Genomic DNA, 22,102 nt, shown 5'->3' on the forward strand with positions numbered 1-22,102 from the left:
AGCTTGAAGGACATCCGCTGCGTAAAACATTAGCTAGATAAGTTGGCGGTTCATTCCGCTATGGTGACCATAGGCTAATCCAAAAATAAAAATGAGTGAATGAATGAATAAATAGCAGGTAAGTAAGACAGTAAAGGACAGACCAATTAAAAAAATAAACAAATAATGATTAAAATATTAACTAATGAAAAAAGTCAAGAAATCTAAATCAATGATTTAACAAATGCAATAAAATAAATCTATTACACTATATGGCCAAAAGTTTTGGGACACTCCAGATCATTGAATTGAGTTGTTCCAGTCACCTGGATTAAAAATAATGTAAATAAATAAAATCGAAGCATAAAATAAAACACCTAGGCATGCTGACTGCTTTTACAAACATCTGTGAATGTATGGGTCACTCTCAGAACCTCAGTCAATTTAAGTGTGGTTCGCTGATAGGTTGCAATAAGCAGATTGGATGAAATCTCATCCCTTCTACATATTCTACAGTCAACTGTTAGTGCTATTTTAACAAAGTGAAAGCAACTGAGAGCAACAGCAACTCAGTCATGAAGTAGAAGTGTCAATAGCTACAGACCTCCAAACTTTGTGTGGCATTCAGATTAGCTCAGGAAAAGTGCACAGAGAACTTCATGGAATGGTTTCCTTGGCCAAGCAGCTGCATCCAAGCCTTGCATCACCCAAATACCATCCAAAGAATAAGATGCAGCGGTGTAAATCCATAACAAAGACATGCTCTCTGAAGTGGCGAATCACGCTTCTCTGTCTGGCAATCCAATGGATGAGTCTGGATTTGGCGATCGCCAGGAAAACAGTACTTGCCTGACTGCATTGTGCCAAGTGTAAATTTTGGTAGAGGGGGAATTATGGTGTGAGTTTGGTTTTCTAGGATTAAACTTGACCCCTTAGTTTCAATTAAATTAACACTTAATGCTTCAGCATACTAGGACATATTGACAAATTTCGTGCTGCCAACTTTGTGGGAACAGTTTAGGGATGGCCACTTCCTGTTCCAACAGGACTGTGCACCAGTAAAGCACCAGTAGTCTATAAAGAAATGAATGAGCGAGCTTGGTGTGAAAAAATTAACTGGCCTGCACAGAATCCTAACCTCAACCAGAGAGAAAGAATGCAAGTTCCAAGCCGTGCCTTTTCGTCTGACATCAGTACCTGACCTCACAATTGCGTTTTTAAAAGAATGGTAAATAAAAAAAAAAACACACTCATAAACCTTGTAGAAAGCCTTCCCAGAGGAGTTGAAGCTGATATGGCAGCAAAGGATGGGCCAACTCCATATTAAACCCCATGTATTAACATAGGGATCTCATTAAAGGCCATGTTATGGCATATGTCACAAATTTTGGCAAATATAGTGTATCTAGAAAAAAATTAAAATAAAAATAATGACAAAGTAAAAATATCAAATAAATTAATATTAATATTTTAATATATATTTTAGATATAAATTTACTCCTAGGGTAGTTTATATCGAATTTGATATGTAGCTGTAGTGTTTCATAACATCTAGTTTTAACAAGGTGGGTTGTTAGCCCAACACTCAACTCTCAACCAGGAGAACCAGGACATACACACATAAACTAAAGACAATGTAGCTTACCCAATTCATCTATAGCGACTGTCTTTGGACTTGTAGGGGAAACCGGAGCACCCAGAGGAAGCCCAAGGAAACATGGAAAGAACATGCAAACTCCATGTAGAAATGCCAACTGACCCAGCCTGGGCTTGAACCAGCGACCTTCTTGCTATAGGGCAACAGCGGGACACCCATTATGCCACCGTGCCGTCATATTTTCTATTAATTTTTTTTTTATATATATTATAATATATAATAATTAATATTATTATTGTAATACTACTTTTATAGTAATATTAATTTTTTAATCCGTTACCTATAATGAAAGAGAAGTAGGGATGCTCATTTCGGTTAATTCTGCCAACCGACAACCACCACTCGTTAACCGAATATTAACGGTTAACTGGTCAGATTAATATTAAATTATTATTTAACAAAATAAATAATTTACGTGTCTTTTTTGTCTCTGACACATTAAATATTGCATTTTAAAATACTGATTTATTTTATCATGTGAACTACAGCATTCAGAACAGCATAGAAAAACATAAAAAACGAAATAAAAAGAATAAAATAAACAGTTCTGCCCTAGATATTGTTCATCTTACTGACAAGTTTAGATTACAAAATGAAAACACTGACTGAATCCTTTTTAAAAACTGGCATTTGCTGTTTGTCCAATCATGTCCTTTTTTTCTTCCTGCTTTCATTTGAAGAACTGACGTACGCTTTTTCTGCTTATAGTTTACTTTATTTCAACTGCGAGCACACACCATACAACGGCAAAAACGTGAGGCGTGCAGGGCGCCGCAAAACAAACATGGCTGTTAGTAAACCATTCGAAAGATGCCCCTCTCAATGCAAAAAGCATGTTCGCTGTGATCGACCTGATGCAGCCAAACTTTAAAAATATACATAATAATATTTTTTAATCATTTAACTGATACCATCAATCGGTTCAAAACGCACCCATTCAGTTATTGGTTAATCGGTTATTATGAGCATCCCTAATTTAAAGACATTATTTGAAAAGGAAATTATTTGCTAAATCAAATATCCGATTTCTCTTGCACGACCAAACAGCACTGCCAGTACGGTCACAGCAGGGTGTTGATCTAAACATGTAAATAATGCTATGTGCCAGACGGCCCTGGTAAGGCACAGGAAGAGTAGATAGACGGCAAGCTAGCGCTTCTGAAGGCAGAAGACTGTCAATCTAAGAGTGTATATACACCTCTCCATCTCAGAAAAACTTCACCTGCAGACAGCAATCTCACAAGGGGCTCTGTATGGGCTTAGAGATGAGCTCCGTTGCTATGGCAACCAGGGGGCCCAATAAGCTGCCTCCGCAGGTCCGTGACGCTGAAAGCCCATAACAGCCGAGGGCCACAGAGACCCTCAGAGAGCAGCAGCAGTAATACATTAGCAAACACCAAGAAACACTGGATAAATGTCAGCAATTAAGGGGGAAAAGACTCTAATAAGGACGTTCCAAGAGTTGTCAATCATTCCCATAGGTGCTGCATGAGGTTGGCAGTGAAATATGAAAAGAGCTCGAAAGAGTTTTGGCTCGGGATGTGTGTGAGAGGGAACTCAAAAGGTGGGAAATGGACCAATTAAGGGCCCTAAATTAAGTGAACAAATGAAATAAACAAGAGCATGTGCTACAATTTAGAGCTGGAGCCGTTTTGATGATAGCGGCGAGGGAGCAATGCGGTGCCAATTAATTGTTTTTACTTCATTGATATGCCATAAACTGGTATTATTTACTTTGCAAACGCCTTCAGATATCTAGTGAACATTTCAGCAGGATTTAACAAAAAAATAAAATGGTGCAGCCCAAGTTCGGGAAGAAAAACACACCGAAGTTTGGGTGGTTAATGCCAAACACAGCCTGCAAACAGCAGTCCTCCAGTGGCCTGCCATATGAAGAAGCCAGTGTCAGCCCCTCAAACACACCACACGCATCCCGACTACACCCACTCAAACAAACAAGGGCTAAACATGACTATGGTAAACAGCCTCGCTTGAATTTACAGACACTGCAGAGGGACGTCAAGACAACCGCTAAGATCCACCCACAGATTCAAAGGCATGCTGATTTTTTTTTTTTTTTTTTTTACATAGTAATCCCATTCTCCTCAGAGACAAATTTGCTAATCACAAATCCAGTTAAAAACGGCAGCACTGTTTAAATGTTAACTGGTTAAACAGTTTCACTGCATAAATGGATCAAAATCAAATCACATTCTCTTCATTTGCCTCCCTGACAGTAATACAAAAATATGTGCAGCACCGAAGACTGCCTTCCCTCTCGAAATTATTAATATATTAAGTTCAATCTATTTCGACAGTACATGAAAAAAACAAACCTCCTTCAAAACCAATATGCTTAAAAGCTCAGTCTCTGAAATGTAAACTGACTACTGATCAGTTCTCCATTTTTCTTCCTTATGAGGTGGAAAGGAGCTCTGTATATGAGCAAGCGAAGGATAATGAAAGCACGGCGGAGCAGGCATTGACTCAGACTGCTGGTAAATGTATTTCTAAGCCTAGGCTGTCATGTTTATTGGTACAAATCCCAGGAGATGAAGGAAGGTTAATGAGATACGCACCAAAAAAAAAAAAAAAAGCCATGCAAGAGCTTTGCACCTAAAGAACAGCCAGCCATTTCAATAAGGAACGGGGGGGCATTATTAAGACCACTGCTTTAATATTACGTCCCTCCCTATAAGCCAAGATGAGTTGAGGTGGAAAGCGACCAAGTGCACAACGACCACACATAACCAATCACTGCTTTATTGTGCCTTAAAATGTATTCATGAGCAGTGCCCTCTTCATCAGAGAACAAGATTGTGGGTTGAGGTCTTCAGTGAGTGCACTTCAGCCCTGAAGTGGCCTGACTCAAGTGGGCAGTCTGTGGTGAGAGGGTGTAATTCAGTGACCTTGCGTCTGTTGTGCTTTTCGCTAAAGGACGAAACGATCTCTTCAACCGCCCTTTTAACAATACGAGTTAAACGCAATGATACATGAGCCTTACAAGTGCACGCTGAAAATAAACAATGCTGTCATTGTTAAAAGCTATGTGAAACACTGCTTATAAAGCTTCTGACAATGGGGCCATAGCCTTTTGTTCTGTTCTGATATAGTAGTCACAGGGGTTTATGTTATATTTGGTTTTTTAAACAATGGTGAGTAAAACCACCTTAATTGCTTGAGGAAAGAATAAATAATAGTGGCTATATACATTTTACTCTTTTAAAAGATGACAAATGAATGGATGACCAAGAATGGTAGGTAAAATAGAAACTCTCAACACCTGAAACAAACAGTGCTCATAAAACAGGTTTGCTCATCGGTTAAAGGCCACTCCCTTTGCAACCATACTTACCCTCAATTAGGCACCTGAAAGCAAATCAAGACACAATAACAAGCACAGTCCTGTTTTATCGTGGTTGAAACACAAGGGAAACTGCTCAGATGCACAATGACCAGTGAAAAGTAAAGAAATAGTTCCCATGGTTATTGTGTGAATGACTAGCTAAGCTCGGAGGTGGGGTTCCTCAAGGTTCAGTGTTAGGGCCGTCTCTGATCACTGTGAACGAGTCGTACTGAAAGGCTGGGAGCACGGAACAGGGCGGGAAAGGTCACTGACCCCCCACTACATGAGCTGTAATGTCCACACAGAGAGGACAAGAGAGAGGAGTTGCTCTGTGACGTCTTAATTAGCGCTAACATCTTACTTTCACATCAGGTGAAGCTTCAAGCACTACAACAAAAAAGTTAAAGTTATGTTTCTATTTAATTTCCCAATGCCCTTTAAACAAATTGCATGTTCACAAAGGGACCGTTTTTGGCAAGTAATTTCTCATTTTATACTGTTAAAAAAATAGAATGGAGCAAAAATTTTAGCCGAGTAGATCCTACTTGAAGTTGAAGTTAATAGTAGAAATAGATTTGCAGTGCAGGATTCTTGGCCGAATGAGAATTTAGTGTGGCAAGGTCAATGGGATGCAATATAGGTCTGGGCAATAATTCGATAATGATAATTATCACAAAATATATTTTTCAATAAAATGATGACAGTTCGTTAAGTGTCCGATAATGATTATGCACTATGCGTACTGCTGCGAAGGCATTTGCAGACTGCACTTCCGGATTCCGCACATAGTACAATATTACAGCCATACAGTGTTAGATGCACTTGGAGGAGTAAGAAGTTCAGTCACAGACATTGTTGACAAGACATACTTAACTTTAGTAGTCTGGAGCTACGTCGTTTTTTGAAATTCAACACAAAACAGAGCAACGAACCGCAAACTGCGCAGATGACTCGTGCCATCAAAAAAAGGCAACACCACAAACCTGTTTCATCATTTAAAATAATGCCACCCTTATAAAGATGCTAGAAATTACAGATCCAAACAAGTGTTGGTAAAAGTGGAACATCTACAAGCATCAGCATCCTTTAAAGCATAACTTTAAATGCCCAAATATCCTTTAAATGTCCATGCCTAATCAGTCATCAAAAAGGTCTATCGATAAAAGGGTTAGTGACAATCAATACATCATCCAAAACTGAAAATTCTGCCACCATTAACCTTTTATTTGTTCCAAACCTGTTTTATATTTTTTTTGATGATGATCAAATAATATACAATAACTTGTAGGGTAATGTCTTTGCTGTTGAAAACTTGAACAGTTAATCTTGAATATAATGTTTATTTTTTTATTTATATCGTCAGACAGCTGAAACATTACACAAAATGTGTTAAATGAGCTGCACAAAGGGATTGGCATGCTGAAAATCCTTTAAAATTGATACATATAACAATTTGACTTTTATTGTGATAATTATCGACATCGACTGATATGAAAAAAAGTCTTTTTTTTTGCCATATCGCCCAGCTCTAAAGCAAGATCAAGCAAATCTCATATATTGTTTGCAAATTATTCTTCACTTATTCTTAATTCTTAGCATCTTATCTACTTAGTTATTCAAAGTTAGCCCTTTTTAATTCAATTTGAGAAATGGAAAGGTGCACAATCATCATAGGAAAAAATGATCTTACCGAGTCATCTGTGGCAGAAGCAGGCCAGCCGTCCCACTGCTGATGCCGCACAGGGATGTTTGTCAGGTCTGAAATGTTCCTTTTCACCTGGGATACAAACAGAGCAAAACATCAGATAGCAAGTACATAATTGCAGTGTTATTCCATGTACACATTTCTGAAAATACTAGCAAACAAAACTTGCAAAAAACACTTTGTAACTGCTATTATCACTAAGTGACTGGAATGGAAAAATGGTGGAAAAGTAGCGGAAAAGAGCTCTGTGTTCTCGAAATTCCACAGATGCCTGTCCTAATGCCCAATGCCAACAAGCCTTCGCTTGAAAAATGGACAGTATTTCCCTTCTGCCATTCATCCTGTGTAACTGCACTTAATAACATTGCGTGCATTTAAACAGTTGATGCTGGCCCCTGCTCCGAGGATGCTGTTGGTTTAAAGCCCAACGCCAGGTTGATGTGCGGAGGACGAGGGTGATCAAAGTGAGTGTCGCCAAAGGCTGGACGGGCCGCAGATTCTAGTGCATTATCCTCAGAGAATGCACTACCCCGCGGCGCTAGATACAGAGGCAGAGAAAACTAGCCATTGTATTGGAAAGCCCTCCTAGCGCATGGCCAAATCCCACCGCCAGCGCACTGAGTGGACATGTATCCTCTGCCAGACTGAGGACTCGTGCCCACGGAGGCAGAAACGATAGACGCGAGATGCTTGTCAAAACAAAAGACAAAGCAGGGTTGAAAGAGATAGGGTTAAGAACTCTTTAGAGGACACAATCATAATGTGGAAATTTATGACTACGATAATACCTGTTCTGAACATATGTCAGGATATGTGTCTGACAAAAGACAACACACAGCTTGGATAAAACACAATACATTCATAAAATAGCAATAAAAATAACTTCTAATGATTGATTTTTTTTTTAAGATTAGTTTGAAGTTTGATTACAACTTCTATAGATTCTATACCAGGGGTGCCCAAACTTTTTCATATGAAGGGTAAAAAAACAAATAACACTGAGAGCATTGGGCCGAAGGTAAATGTACGTAACTATATCACATTAAAGTTGCCACGGTTAATTTGTTTCAAACTATATAAAAATAAATAGAAAAACATTAAGGATGCTCTGATTTTTGCAGGCGATACCGAGTACACTGTGTGTCAGAAGCAGCTTTACAGAAAATAATTGAGAAAACAGATACAAACAATTGGCAAGAAAAATGACTAACAAAGCAATTTGGAAACATTGCAAATGATGGAAGAAGAATTCAACAGGTCTCAAGGAAGTTTGGAGTGCATATTTAATGCATAAGAAGTTAAAATGCACACGTATAAATCCATTACTTTTGTGCTAAACGGAAATAGGTCCATAAACTACTGTTTATTACAATAAGTTATATTATTAAATATTTATTAATTATATTATATTATTATATATTTAATTATATTATTAAATATATTTACAGTCAAGATTTCAGTTCTTATAAGTCCTCTGTTTGTAAACTCGTAAACAAACAAATGCGATCGGTTCATAAGATCAGGCAGATTAGAGAGTACCGATCGAGTCATGAAATGTGATTATCGGCCGACACCGATTTCTGGCACATCGATTGGAGCCTCCCTACAAAACATTAATTTAAATGGTATTAAATAGTGCAGCATATCTTTTAAATGATAACTTATTGCAATAGAAACATAACCAATCACATTTATAACGCAGTGGAATACAATGCTGAATTCACTAGTCAAGCAGAATCTGCCTTCAACTTGATTTGCTGACCAAAGTCTTTGCATTGTCGGGTGACAGAATGTAGATTTAAACAACATCTGATTAATTTACATCACTTAATTGAAACATTCAGTTAGCTTTTAACAAACAAACAAAAGGGTGACATTAAATTTTAATTGACTATCTCTAAAACATCCTCATAATTCTTCCTATTCCAAATCAAAGGTTCACACACGATTTAGCTAACCCAATTCACCTATACCACATGCCTTTGGACTGTGGGGCAAACCAATGGGAGAACATGCAAACTCCACACAGAAATGTCAACTGACCCAGCCTGGACTCGAACCAGCAAGCTTCTTGCTGTGAGGCGACAGCGCTAACCCGTTCCCCATAATTTTAATATATTGATGGATTAATTATTAATAAAATGTTGGTATATGTCTAGCATCATATTTTACTTATGATGCCCAAATGTACAATACGTGTCCTGAAGTACCACTGAATTCTAGAGGATTTTTTTATGAGAATGATATTAAAGCTCTCCAGACAGACAGAAAGGTTTTTTTTAATGTTCCAATAACAGTTATGTACAGAACCATGACTGAAGTCAGTTTCCCCACCATTATGGATAGTCACAAACTCAATAAAGGGAAACAAATTCAGATATTGACAACAACACTTCGGTCAGTTGAAGTCGGAGGCGCCACCATCGCACACACGCGCACACACACACACACATTAAACATCCACAAGCCCACACACTGGGCTGTGCGTTTTTCTTATTGAAGCGAGCAAGGGTCAGCTGGGTTGGCCAATGTTATTACAGAGTGTAATATCTGTGTTTGACCAGAGGGCTACAGGGATTTGGCCGCCCAGGCCTGACCGACAGGCTGCCGTAAACACCGGCTCTTGGCTGTAATGAACCGTTTAGGGTCAAATGGCACCGCAGCCCAAGAGAAAGTAGAAAGTAACGCCATCGCCGAGGGCCAAGCAGAAGCATTTAGCTGCTATAACAAATCAGCCCACTGCGAGAATCTGATATTTCACCACTTTACTTCATTGGCTCTTTTTTATGAGCACTGCCCTACTGTCAATACACCTATACCGCTCTGTACTTCAGCCAGACTTCATCCCATCTTGACAAACACCCAAAGAGAAGCTATTCAATGTTATCTGACTTCAAAACAGATTTAGCTTTATTGCAAGGTGGAGATTTGAACACTCTTAGAGAAAATGGCAAATGTTGTTACAATACATTAAAGTGGTGTGAGTGTTTTTTTTATTTATTAGAGATGGTTGGTTTGGTTGGGTGAGGGTTTTGTTCTGTAACTCCTGTGAATAATAATTGACTTAAGAGGTGAAAGCCCCATACGGCTGCAATATTCAGGAACACAAGTGTCATTACCTATTCATGAGCTACGAATTCCTCCTCTAAGCAGTCAGGGGTCTGCAAATTAAAGCCAACATTACCTTACTAAATGAGGGGGAAAAGTACACAAAAACAGACAAACAAACAAATCCACCGAATAACAAGTTTATTTATCGCTGGTTTCCGAGCGAAAGTAAAGAGAGTTTGAAGATGTTCGGTAACAGCTGACATTTGTTCTGTCTTGCCCAAACCGCTGCCCGTAAGGAACAATGAGGTTTGATTAAACAGCGAAGAAAAAGACTCAGTCCTATTAAATCCAGTTCCGCTGACATTTCATTTTAAATGTCACAATAGAGTTTTTAGCATCAGGGAACACACATCCATTGTGGAGAAAAAGAGGGGGAGGAAAAAAGAAGAAAATGTTGACATTATATCAGAAAATGCGGGAAGATCTCAAGGATAAAGACATTTCAGCTGCCAGGATTATATTCTTAAGGACTGCATGTAACAGCGCTTTTCATTTAAAAAGGTTTTCTTTCATATACTCTCCGGTGTGGTTGTCATTTTAGATAAATATTTTACATTACCCACAGAACAAACAGTTCCACGGTGTCAAAATAACATCCTGCTTAATAGACGGACTGCACAAAATATATAGAGATAAAGAACAGCATTTGAGATAAAAACTGAAAGAGGTTTGGTTACTGCTGCCCCCTTACTGACGAAACCTAGACTACATACACAGGTCAAAGACGAAGAGTGCTTTTGGAAATAGAATGCATTTACTCGGTTTAACTTTTTGAAAAATCAATATCATATATTTTTATTATGATTTCCAATAAAAAGGCAATGTACCAAAAATTGCATATTTTTTACTTAATATAGCTCACATTTGATGACACATTAAAGGCAATATAAGGACCTCAAAATATTAATATGCTTTTCCACTACCCTTAAACCACCACATTTTTCGTCATATTCGTCAACAAGTATTTAATTGAATTTAAAATATAATAGTAATAATTTGTTTATAATATTTTAGATAGAAAATTATTTTAATTTAATAATGTTATTAAGACCTTTAAGTATTCAAAATATAAAAAATTGACAATCAAAATGTTACAAAAGTGACTGAAGTACAAAAGTGCTACAAAAAAAAAAAAAATTGTACCAATCTCAATTAATTAGATGTCAATAAACTTGTGCACTCTCCCAGACAAACATATTATATATTTTATCATCATTTTCACCAAAATGTCAATGTACCAAGTCACATCATATTTTTTACTTATTATAACTCACATTTGATGACATATTAAAAGGCCATTTAGGGATCTCAAAATATTAATATGCTTTTCCACAATCCTTAAATCACCACATTTTACCTATTCGTCAACAAGAAGTGTTTAATTTAATTTAAAATATAATAGTAATCATTTGCTTATAATATTTTATATAAGTACTAGTACATTCTTTCATTTTTCAAATATATATTAACAAAGCTAAACAAAGATTTATGAACATTGTTTCACCCATAATTTGACATTTTATTCTCAAAAAGGTTACATTTTAAACATTTAAGATTTTAATATGCTTTCTATGCGAATACCAAGTTAAATTTACATATTAATTTACTATTAAAATATACAACACAAACAATCTTACATCAATTTGGCAAATAATATTTAATAATATTAAATTCAATAATGTTATTAAAAACTTCAAGTACTCAAAATATAAAAAATTGACAATCAAATTGTTACAAAAGTGACTAAAGTACAAAAAAATCATACAAAATTTAATGACTTAGACGTCAATAAACTTGTGAGCTCCCCCAGACAAACACACACACACACACGCACACGCACACACACACACACACACACACACACACACACACACACACACACACACATTAATGATCCAATCTTTCTAAATGCCAAGTACTGGTAATCCCTGGCTGGAGAGAAATCAAAGAGAAGAAAAGGTTGCCGTTAAACAGTCACAAGCTCTTCAGCACCAGATGCCTTTCATTCACACTCTTTTACTCTCCATCCTTCTTTTCTTCCTCCACGTTCATCTCTCCAGCTGCGGAGAGAAACGCTGTGGGGCCGGCAAAAATCCCTGGGACGAGTCGTCTGGTCACGGACGGCAGAGCCCTATCGGACGGCCCTATTCTCCCCACCACTTTCCTGACAAACATTTGCTCTGAGGCTTAAGCGCAGCCCCGAACTCGGGTTTGGGAATGCCAATCAGAAGAGGAGAGCAGGGCCCGGGGCCGAATAGTGGAAGGGTACGTTCCCTGGGAGCCTGGAGGCAGAGCGAGAGCCTTTGGCAAAGACAAACAACGGGACAGCACTGAGGGACTCTCTTCTCTCTCCCTCTTTTGCTGCTTCTATTGATATGCACATGCAGAAACGCATCGGCTGGTCTTCAGCAAAGACAAAAGATGAGCAGAAAAAGAAAGGCTGGAGAGGAGTCCTCTCCATATGTGCCTGTGAGGGGGTGAATGGGGTAAAAAAAAAAAGAGATTGTGAGAGCTCTCTGTTGCTGTTTTGTTGCATTTTCACACAGGCCTTCGGTTTTAGAGCCACAACTGTAAAACAAAAACTTCTCTCACTTGTTAGTAACTTTCTCAACGAGACGTTTGTGTGGAAACGTAGTGGATCCCCACAGAGCTTTTCTTTCCCCTTCATGTGTTTATTTTCTGGCATCTCGCACACAAAAGCGAGCGCTAGACACGTTAGGTATAAGAGACAAGAAAAAAATCCTCCTGTGGAGCCAAAGTAACTAATGAACTCTCCAGCTAACTAAACTAACTCTCAGAGAAGGGCCATTTAGAAAGTGACGTGCAACCAATAAGGTGTTCTCTTACAAAAAAAAAAAAAAAACAGTTTTGCAATTTGTTTCTTCTCGGAAAACAAATCTTCTCCCTCTCCCCCTCAATCATGGTCTTAGGAAGAAAGAAAACAGAATGCCTAAGGATCAGGCCAGTCGGGGCCGCAGCGGCCCGTTTGATTCAGCTTTGTCCAGTCACTCGCTCCCCTACCAAGCCAACAGCTTCGCTTCCTGCTCCTTCTTTTCTCTTCCCCGCGGGCTCTACTCTCCAGTTGTTGTAATCCCGGCAGAAACACTTAAGGTTCACAGTAGGTGCTCATCAAAACCATCTGCTGAGGGAAAGAGAGCGCTCACCCATCTCACTTTAATCTCTTCAATTAGCACCATTACAAACCTGTCAAGTAGTCTGATTACTGTAATGGTGACCAGCGCCATCAAGGCGGCAGTTTCGCCGGGAAAGGGGTTCTAGGATTGTGTGGACAAAGCTAAGATGAGAAAAAGCTATTTTACTGTTTTAAAACTCTAAAATAAGATGTTTGACCAAAAAGTTTCTTAACAGCTCAAATGAAAAGGAACATTTTCACTGATTAATAATCCATCCACTACTTTTCATGACACTTTTATCGTGCTTCATCTTTAACTATGAATATTTAAGAATTTCAAAACTAAATGTATGTTAATTTCACATGTAACTGAAACCTTTGAGTTAATTAGACTCAAACAATTACTCTAAATATTAAAATAAGACAAATTTACGGTCATAAACATTTCTCATGTTAAAAATATGCTTTGATGTTGCTTTGAGTAACTCGATTTAATCTTTAGTTCTGTTACAAATTTCACCTTCATACTTTACATGTTTGTTAGAAAACAAACCTTAATGTTTTACTTCTTATTTTAACTAATCTGGCTTTTTTTAAATAAGAACTGTAAACAGGAAAACGCTCTATGTATCTAAACCAATATCTAATGCGGTGTTGCTTATAATTGACAAAAACTGACAGTGTTTCCCAAGTAAACTAACTTTTAATCAAGTAATTTTACCAAGAAATTAAAACAAATCTTCCTAAACTTGAAACATTCTCAGAAAAAAATTCTTAATAGTTTATGCAGTGCTGCTTCTAAAATAAGCTTATCGTGTCCAGTTTTTTTAGTTTTTTTTTGTAATTTAAACTGGGGAGAAAGAAAAAAGTTACAATAAATAATAATTCTCAAAAAAAAGTTTAAATATCTTATCCTGTGTTGTTTTTCAAGGATATTGATGGTTACATATACTTCTTGAAATTGCAACTTAAGAAATTATATCTTTGTTGCGAATAAAGAAAGCAAGTAGTATCAAAAACAGCTGCTTAAGTAAACACATTGTTTACACACAAAAAACTAAAATCGAACGTTTTAGGGGTCTTTAACATTGCAGACTTTACATCACATGCAGCAAAAGTTAAATAAGTTTGACACAAGTTTTAAAAAAAAGAACATCACAGATGTCTGATTCTTCAAAACGTCGCTGCACAGGCCCAACACGACTCCCCCAGCACTGAGGGAGGGGTTCAAGTGGCGCTGTCAGTCCACGGGGAGCTTGTTACACTTGACGTGGTGCACACTACCTGCTGTGAATAATTAATGGAGCCATTTCCAGAAAGCTGTGTGTAGGTTACTGGGGCAGGCCGAAGAGAATGCCACAGAGTTGGGGAGGGGTTGTGTGTGTGTGTACAGAATGGAGCGTTTGGGTTTTGTGTCGCACACAAACCAACCTTAAATACAACACAGTGTAGTTAAAAGGAGAAGGGTGAAAAGAATGGCATCGCACAGGTCTGATGGGAGAGGGAAAGGAGCTGATGAGCCACAGGGGGGTTTAAGCTGCTCGATACAGAGCTCTGCTTACTGCAGATACTGTGATGTGATGAAAGACACACAGTTGACAAAAATCTTTCAGCATTACAAATTCACCTGCTAAAAAATACAATCTCTTCAGAAAGGGGAACATCCTACTCCCTCATGATTTAAAGACTTAACATTTACAGAATGAGGGAGAGTGAGACTTTTTACTTAACCTCTTAAGGCCCAATGTGTTTATTTACATGCATGTTTTATTTATCTTTGCTATTTGGGCTTATTGGAACCTAATTAGAATAAAAAACTAAGTATCATCTTTTGATATGATGTACTTTTAGAAAAAAAAATGTGTCCATATATGTCGACTCGTGGTCCGAATTTACATAAAACAATTTTTCCTGACTTTTTTGTGTTGCATATTTAACAGAATTTTTTTGAACACGTTTTGACTATCAGAGAATATAAACAACATTTTTTTTCTCATTTTAGACAGGTAAAAATAGTGTTTGGGATATTTTATATGCTGCAAAACAGGATGACACTGTATGTCTGTAACAAAATATAAAGCATTCAAAGTATTTTAAATAGCCACTTAAGAGCTAAAATGTGCGGTCCACATATGTGGCCACTAAACTCTAGGAGGTTAAATGATACAATAGTCAATAGTTAACAAGTAAAAATAAGGAGTTAGGGGAAAAATAATAATAATCTCTCCAAATGTGTGCTATCAATAGAAATTATATGAAAATATAGTTTGTAATATCTAACATTAATATTTTGATTTATGCCGAAAGTACACATTTGAACTATTTACATAAATAAAATCTAAATTCATGTAACAAAACTGATATTTTCCAAAAAACTCAAAATTAAATGCATCTAAAAACACAAGACATATTAAGAATATTTGACATCAGGAAATTATTACAGTAAGGAATTTAAATGAAACACTAAGATGACTAAACTAGGGGTTCTGAAATGTGTTACTTAAAAATTCCTAGTATTTAAAGAATGTTGCAAACAGGTAGGCATTGAGACTCATGGTAGAAAACAAAATCCTATGAACATCAATAGCTACCAGTTTCTAACATTCTTAAAAAAGTATCTGTTCAACAGAAGAAAGAAACTCAAACAGTTGAGACACAAATAAAGAGTAATTAAACTTTCCATTTTTGGGTAAGCTTAGGGCTGGGCAATTTGGCCTAAAATCAAAATCTTGATTAATTCAATATTTTAACTCTATTACGATTAATGAGTGATTATTTCATTTATTTATTTTTTTATTTGCCCTCATAGTCATCTAATAACTTTTGTACCGTATATATGCGCACATATTACAAGTGAGAGATTTCTGAATGAAGGGTGCATTACTTGAATTTAAAATAAGGAAACACACACACTATCTCCTATCTATGATTATTTATTGAACATCAACAATGAACAAATTAAATTAAAATACAAACTGCCTAAAACTAACAGTCACAAATAAATAACTTGCGCTTTTGGAAACAAAATTAATAATTTTTATGTTTTTCAAATTAAATGTAGAAAAAAACAGCAGTATCCCTTCTAAATAAAATAAATCCTGTACATAATGTTTTAAGCAATGCATTTCTTAAATCTGCTGTAAAAAAATATTTTAATGTAAATAATAATTTTATTGTAACGGAAAATATGCCATATCAAGGCATCTCTGGTGCAGCTTCCAATCATTGTCAATGTAGTGAAAACATGCGACGTATAGTTACATTTTTTGAGAGGTGCGCAAGTATGCGAGTGCGCAAAAGGCTGCGCTGGACCACACCCGTGCGTTCAATGCAAAAATTTCAATCAGCCTTAACAGAACAGGGTCAAGTGACTCCAAACAGGGTAGGGAAAGTAATCGTTTATAGGTTCTGAATGTTTTGATTACTTTACGATTTATTGCCCAGCCCTAGTTGAACTATCCCTATAACATTAACTCAAATTGTTAGCACTGATGTAATATTAGTGTAAGACATATTAGTTGAAAACATTAACAAATTAGTGCTGAATATGTTGCCCTCCATGCAAAAAATGTAAATGAATCCTGAGCCCACTGACAGACAATTAAACATAACAGGTCCTTTCTAAGTGCATTTCTTTAAAAACAAACAAACGTTTGAGATAGTCATGAAGTCAGCAGATAGGTAGCCCTTCTGAAAAGGAAGAACTTATAATTACCTTTGGCTCAACACAGGCTTTAATCACCAGTATCATTCTCCATCACAATGAGGACTATTATTTCAGCATGCAATAATTAAATTAATGCCATAGCTAAAAATCCCGAGAGCAGTTTTAGAGAAAATGGGCAGAAACACAGAGACAGCGGGTGCAGACAGACAGACAAGGTGACAGACAGGTGTGCGGTTGTCTCACCTCCTGGATGGTTTTGCTGGCAGGGAAGTTGAGGCTGTAATCTCTCTGTGCTTCACGGTGGCTAATGACGAGCAGGTAGTTCTGATTTGACAACCCTTGCTGGGCACTGTTAAATGGGGAGAGGGGGAGACAGGGGGAAAAAGAAAAAGAAAGAAGCATTAGAGTTCAGCAGAGGACGAGTCGGAGCTCGTCTCGGTTTCCCCAGGGCCTGTGGGCTCAGACAGGCCTGTGGGTACACTGCTAGCGGGAGGCCAGAGAACAAGCCATGGGCCACAGCGTGGGCCACACACCAGCAACAAGGCCATCTGGAGCCATCGATTGGGGCTAAAGACGCACTGTAAAAATTTTTTAAACTGTGCTTTACAATTGTGACTGTCAAGCTATCCAAACATGATACCGCTTTGTCACACTCAAGGATCTTAGTTTTTAGAATATCACACTGTATGGCCATAACCGCACAGGTTTATTGAAAATGCGTGGCTTTGTCTACATTTTTATGATAAAATAGGTTACAAGCATAAAATAGGTTACAGTGGGAACATTATATTCCACATTTCAGATGAAAAATCCACTAGAGGGCACTTCCTAAATTTTTGTGAGTCTGATATGTGGTACTTTGAGTATGTGCTGTTGTATGTTTCAGATAAACGTTCTTGTTCCCCTATGCATCGTGTTGGATCCCCTATGCAAACCACTGGCCTAAACCCTCCCTAAACCCAACAAATAGCGTTTTCAAAAGCAAATATGATATAAAAGTGCACTGTGACCATTTTACAACTAAGGTTTACGATTGTGTTTTACTCCCTGACCCAATGGTACTTAATTTACAAATGATACAAATGGCACAAACCCTTTACATAAATTATTAACCTTGATTTTACATTGCTTTTACCTCTTTTTAGCCATGCATCACAAGTACAACACTGTACAAAGTAAGCGACCGAGCAAACCGACCACGCCAGAGAAGTTGTCCATATGCAGATAGATAAGTGAGGCAAAGGTATTCAATTACAAATCATAGACACCTTTAATGTTGTGTACCTTAGCACATCCTTTTTTGGTCCTGAGTTCAAATTCAGAGTTTTGGGTTAGAAATAATACAGTTTTTTACTAAGGTTTACAATTGTGTTTTACTCCCAGACCCAATGATAGCAAATTTTTGGTTGGTGAGATTTTCTGGATACTTAAAATGTATGGTTACCTGTTTGGTATGGCATAATCACAGCTAAAAAGTAATTCTTTGTTTCTGGAAGAAAAATGTAAGTCCTCTTTTTTCTGAGTGGCTTCTTGGACTTATCTCCACTTTATATTTGGAAATAATTAGATATACCACCTCTTGGAACTCTGCAAAATGTTATAAAATATGTGATTCAGTCTTAAAGACTACTAATGTTCAATTTTAAACATTTCTTTCTCCCCCTCTCTCTCTCTCTATCATTGTGGTGTCTTTTTGTAGGTCATATATGTCTTTTATGTAGCCATTTTCTCTTATTTCATGCTTTATTTTACATTAATGCAACGTTCTGGATCCCCTATGCAAACCACTGCCCTAAACCTCCCCTAAACTCAACAAATAGCGTTTTCAAAACCAAATGTGAAATAAAAGTGCACTGTGACCATTTCACATAGCTTTTATTTCTTTTTATGAAGCCATGCAACACAAGTACAACAACATACAAAGTAAGCAACCAATCAAACAGAACATGCCAAAGAGTTGTCAATATGGTTAGATAGAACTGGCAAATGTATTCGACTACAAATCACTGACACCTTCAATGTTGTGCAAAGAACTGCACAAAGATAATCTATTATTGGTAGATAAAACGTTTCTGTAAATATCATCAGTGTGAAAAAGAGCAAAAGTGGTTGGCATCATACTGTCCCGTAGGGTTCATTTTATGAACTGCAGTAAAAAATAAGTTTCAGTAAGTTTTTGCATCTTCACAAAAATGTAGGGTGAAGCATGTATTTTCACTGAGCATGTGTTGGACAATCAAAATGGAGATCAAGATCAAAATCAAAAACGGCACACAAAAAGACAACTTAGACTAGAGTTTTATACCAAATATTTAAACATATGCAGCTTTGCTTCATTTCCATTTGAACCATTTAGGAGATCTGACTTAGCATGATTTCCCCCATGCTTGGTTTCTCCTTGCCATTGTCACCTTTTGGGGTTAGTGTAGCTGCCTCTGAGTGGATCATCTGTATGGAACTAAACTGAATCATTTTTGAAGCCACTAGAACTACAACAGCACTTTACTATTATTCTTCTACTTGGTTTGATACATCGAATACATCCTCCGATGATGAAATTCTGTTATCTGACTTTTATCATTCATTTTCTTCCATGTAAAGCAGCTTTGATACAATCTGCATGGTATAAAGCAGAAATAAGGGCCACTTGACTTAAAGGTTATAAATTCCCCCTCTGCTGCATATTTTTATGTCCATGTTTGAGAGGTTGAAATGTGTATTTTAAGAGCCAGTTCTCTCCACATTGCTTCCTTTTTAGTGCTTTAATTAGTTTTGGTGTAATAGCCATTGACTAATCCCTCTGCAGAAAAGATTCCCAAATCTTCTGACACTATCAAAAAAAAATGATTGCACCTGCACCGATGAACATGTCAAATCTGCGATACAAAACTATAAGATATAGAAATGTTTTCGAATTTTCCGAAATTTGCCTCAGACGACCAAAACCACACAGCTTAAGTGGTGTAAAGGTCCTACAAAAGGACAAGAGGGCTTGTGCCACTCGTCTTGCGCACTGACCTCAGAGCGGGTTTGAGATTCATGGGAGCCGTGGTGCTGAGCTGTAGGAGAGAAGTCCTCATCTGATGACAAACGACGGGGGTTAAGTAGCTCTTTGAGCAAATGCTCCGTCTGTGTGTGTGAATATGAATCAACAGCTTAGAGGCGAGCCTGTCGGCTAATCAGGGTTCGAAATGAAAGCAGTCAGGAAGAGGAGAGTCTGGGAATTAATATGTAACGCACACATTAATTATGCAACCAGCGCCTTAATCTGAGGAGCTTTGGACAAGCTTATGTTAACAGAGGACCAAATTTACTGTAATGGCAGCTTATTTACATTGACTAAAACTGCGAAATCAATATGTAAATGTAATGTTTGTTGTAGCTAGCGATGAAGATTGAAACGGTGGCCTAGGAGAGAAGAGGATGCATATGCGATGCTGTGGAGAGTGGAAAAACACAGTCATGAATACTGCGTGTAAAAGGAAGAGGGGGGTTATAATTGGGGCATCAAGACGTGATTTGGAGACATTGTGCATTTGGATACTACATATTTGCATTAACTAATGTGCATTAAGATTTGAATGATTGGGTACTGGTGACTTAAACCCCCAGGATCTCTCTTCCAATCTGAGCCTTTGGAAATATAGTTTACAGTGTATATTTGGGTTTTTAAACTGTTCATTCAGTACTTTTTACATAATTTACTACAGCAAAATTACACACTATGCACACTACAACTGCACAATTCCCAATTGAATGAGAACTATCATGGAGTAAAAAAAAGGAAACGACATTAAGTTATTGTTATTAAGTGGAACCCTAATTTAAACAAGTTCAAAAATCTTGTCAGGCACATTAAGCATTGCTTGAAGTGCAATCCAATAACGAATTGTCATTAAAAATCTTTAAACTTTGCTACTTTACTTAAAGGTTTATTACTATGTTTTACCCATGGTGTCCGTGAAGTTTTTGAAATCCTTTAAAAGATAATACAATTTAGTTAGTTATATTCTGAGCAGCATGGTGGCGCAGTGAGTAGCGCTGTCGCCTCGCAGCAAGGAGGTCACTGGTTCGAGCTCCGGCTGGATCAGATGGCATTTCCATCCATTTCTTCAGAGAGCTCCGGTTTCCCCCACACGTTCAAAGACATGCGTTATAGGTGAATTTGGTAAGCTAAATTGTCTGTAGTGTATGGGTGCATGTCCTGGTTCTTCAGGTTGGGGGTTGAGGGTTGAGCTAACGACCCACCTCGTAAAAATTAAATGTTACGAAACACCAACATGGTGCAGCTAAATTGCAACTTCAATATAAACGGTCCTGGGAGTAAGAATAAATACTGTATGGTTATATTCTTTTGTATATTTTAAAAACTACAGGTCAGAACAAGCGTGTCATTTCATTTTTACACGACAATATCTGTTTTGCTAAATGACAACAGAAAATTATTTGGAAATGCTGAAATATTGAAAACATTACATACTTTAATTGCCTCCAATGTATATATGTCACTTCTGTAACTTTCATTATATATATATAATGAACTTTCATTATATATATATATATATATATATATATATATATATATATATATATATATATATATATATATTTATTTATATATATATATATATATATATATATATATATATATATATATATATATATATATATATATATATATATATATATATATATATATACACACATACATGTATATAAATGCCCCATCATTAAAAATAAGTCAATTAAATGTCATTTTCACAATTTAAAAAGACTTTTGTATTTTAATGCATATTAAAATCTACCATTTTCATTTGAAAGTCGCTTGGGATGAAGACCTGGGGATTTGAATCTCTGACACTGATTAGAATTAATGCCTTTTATGTTTATTCATGTCCAATAAATTCTAGACAACCTTATTCAGTACAAAGTATTACACAGACTTCATTATTCTAAAACAAATCTTAGTAAATTGTTTCCCCCACACATGCGCCAAGTGCAAAGCTGCAGAGGGTACCTTGGCACATCTTTCTTGGTCCTGGTTTACGATTGTGTTTTACTCCCTGAACCAATTATACATAGTTTTACCATGACTTTAAGTTGCTTTTTCTCTTTTTAGGAAGCCATGCATCACAAGTACAACACCGAACATAGTAAACAATCGAGCAATTGACCACGCCAGAGAAGTTGTACATAAGTAGATAGATATTCAATAACAAATCCTAGACATCTAATGTTGTGTACCTCAGCACATCTTTTTTGGTCCTTTGCTCGATTTCAGAGTTTTTAGTTAGAAATATTTCAGTTCTTTGCTAAGGTTTACGATTGTGTTTTACTCCCTGACCCAATGATACATAATTTTACACGGGTTTTATCTCTTTTTATAAAGCCATGCATCAAAAGTACAACACTGTACAAAGTAAGCAATGAGCAAACTGACCATGCCAGAGAACTTGTCCATTTGGAGATAGATAGGTGAGGCAAATGTTTTCAATTACAAATCA

The 22,102-nt window shown here is 36.9% G+C and overlaps 1 protein-coding gene across 3 annotated transcripts in view; it reads right to left on the minus strand.

Moving 5' to 3' along the window:
- faf1 (Fas (TNFRSF6) associated factor 1) overlaps window positions 1-22,102 on the minus strand; it is a 134,446-nt gene that overhangs the window by 77,040 nt on the left and 35,304 nt on the right. For all 3 annotated transcript variants that reach the window (XR_012383654.1, XM_021478230.3, NM_212973.2), the window contains 2 exon segments: window positions 16,842-16,947; window positions 6,673-6,759 (listed from right to left, as the gene is read on the minus strand). Coding sequence is in view for 2 of the 3 variants with exons in the window: in XM_021478230.3 (XP_021333905.1) it covers window positions 6,673-6,759; window positions 16,842-16,947 (193 nt within the window). In the remaining variant the exon portion in view is untranslated.

The sequence above is a fragment of the Danio rerio genome, chromosome 8 (genome assembly GCF_049306965.1).
Source record: "Danio rerio strain Tuebingen ecotype United States chromosome 8, GRCz12tu, whole genome shotgun sequence".
Taxonomy (NCBI): Eukaryota; Metazoa; Chordata; class Actinopteri; order Cypriniformes; family Danionidae; genus Danio; species Danio rerio.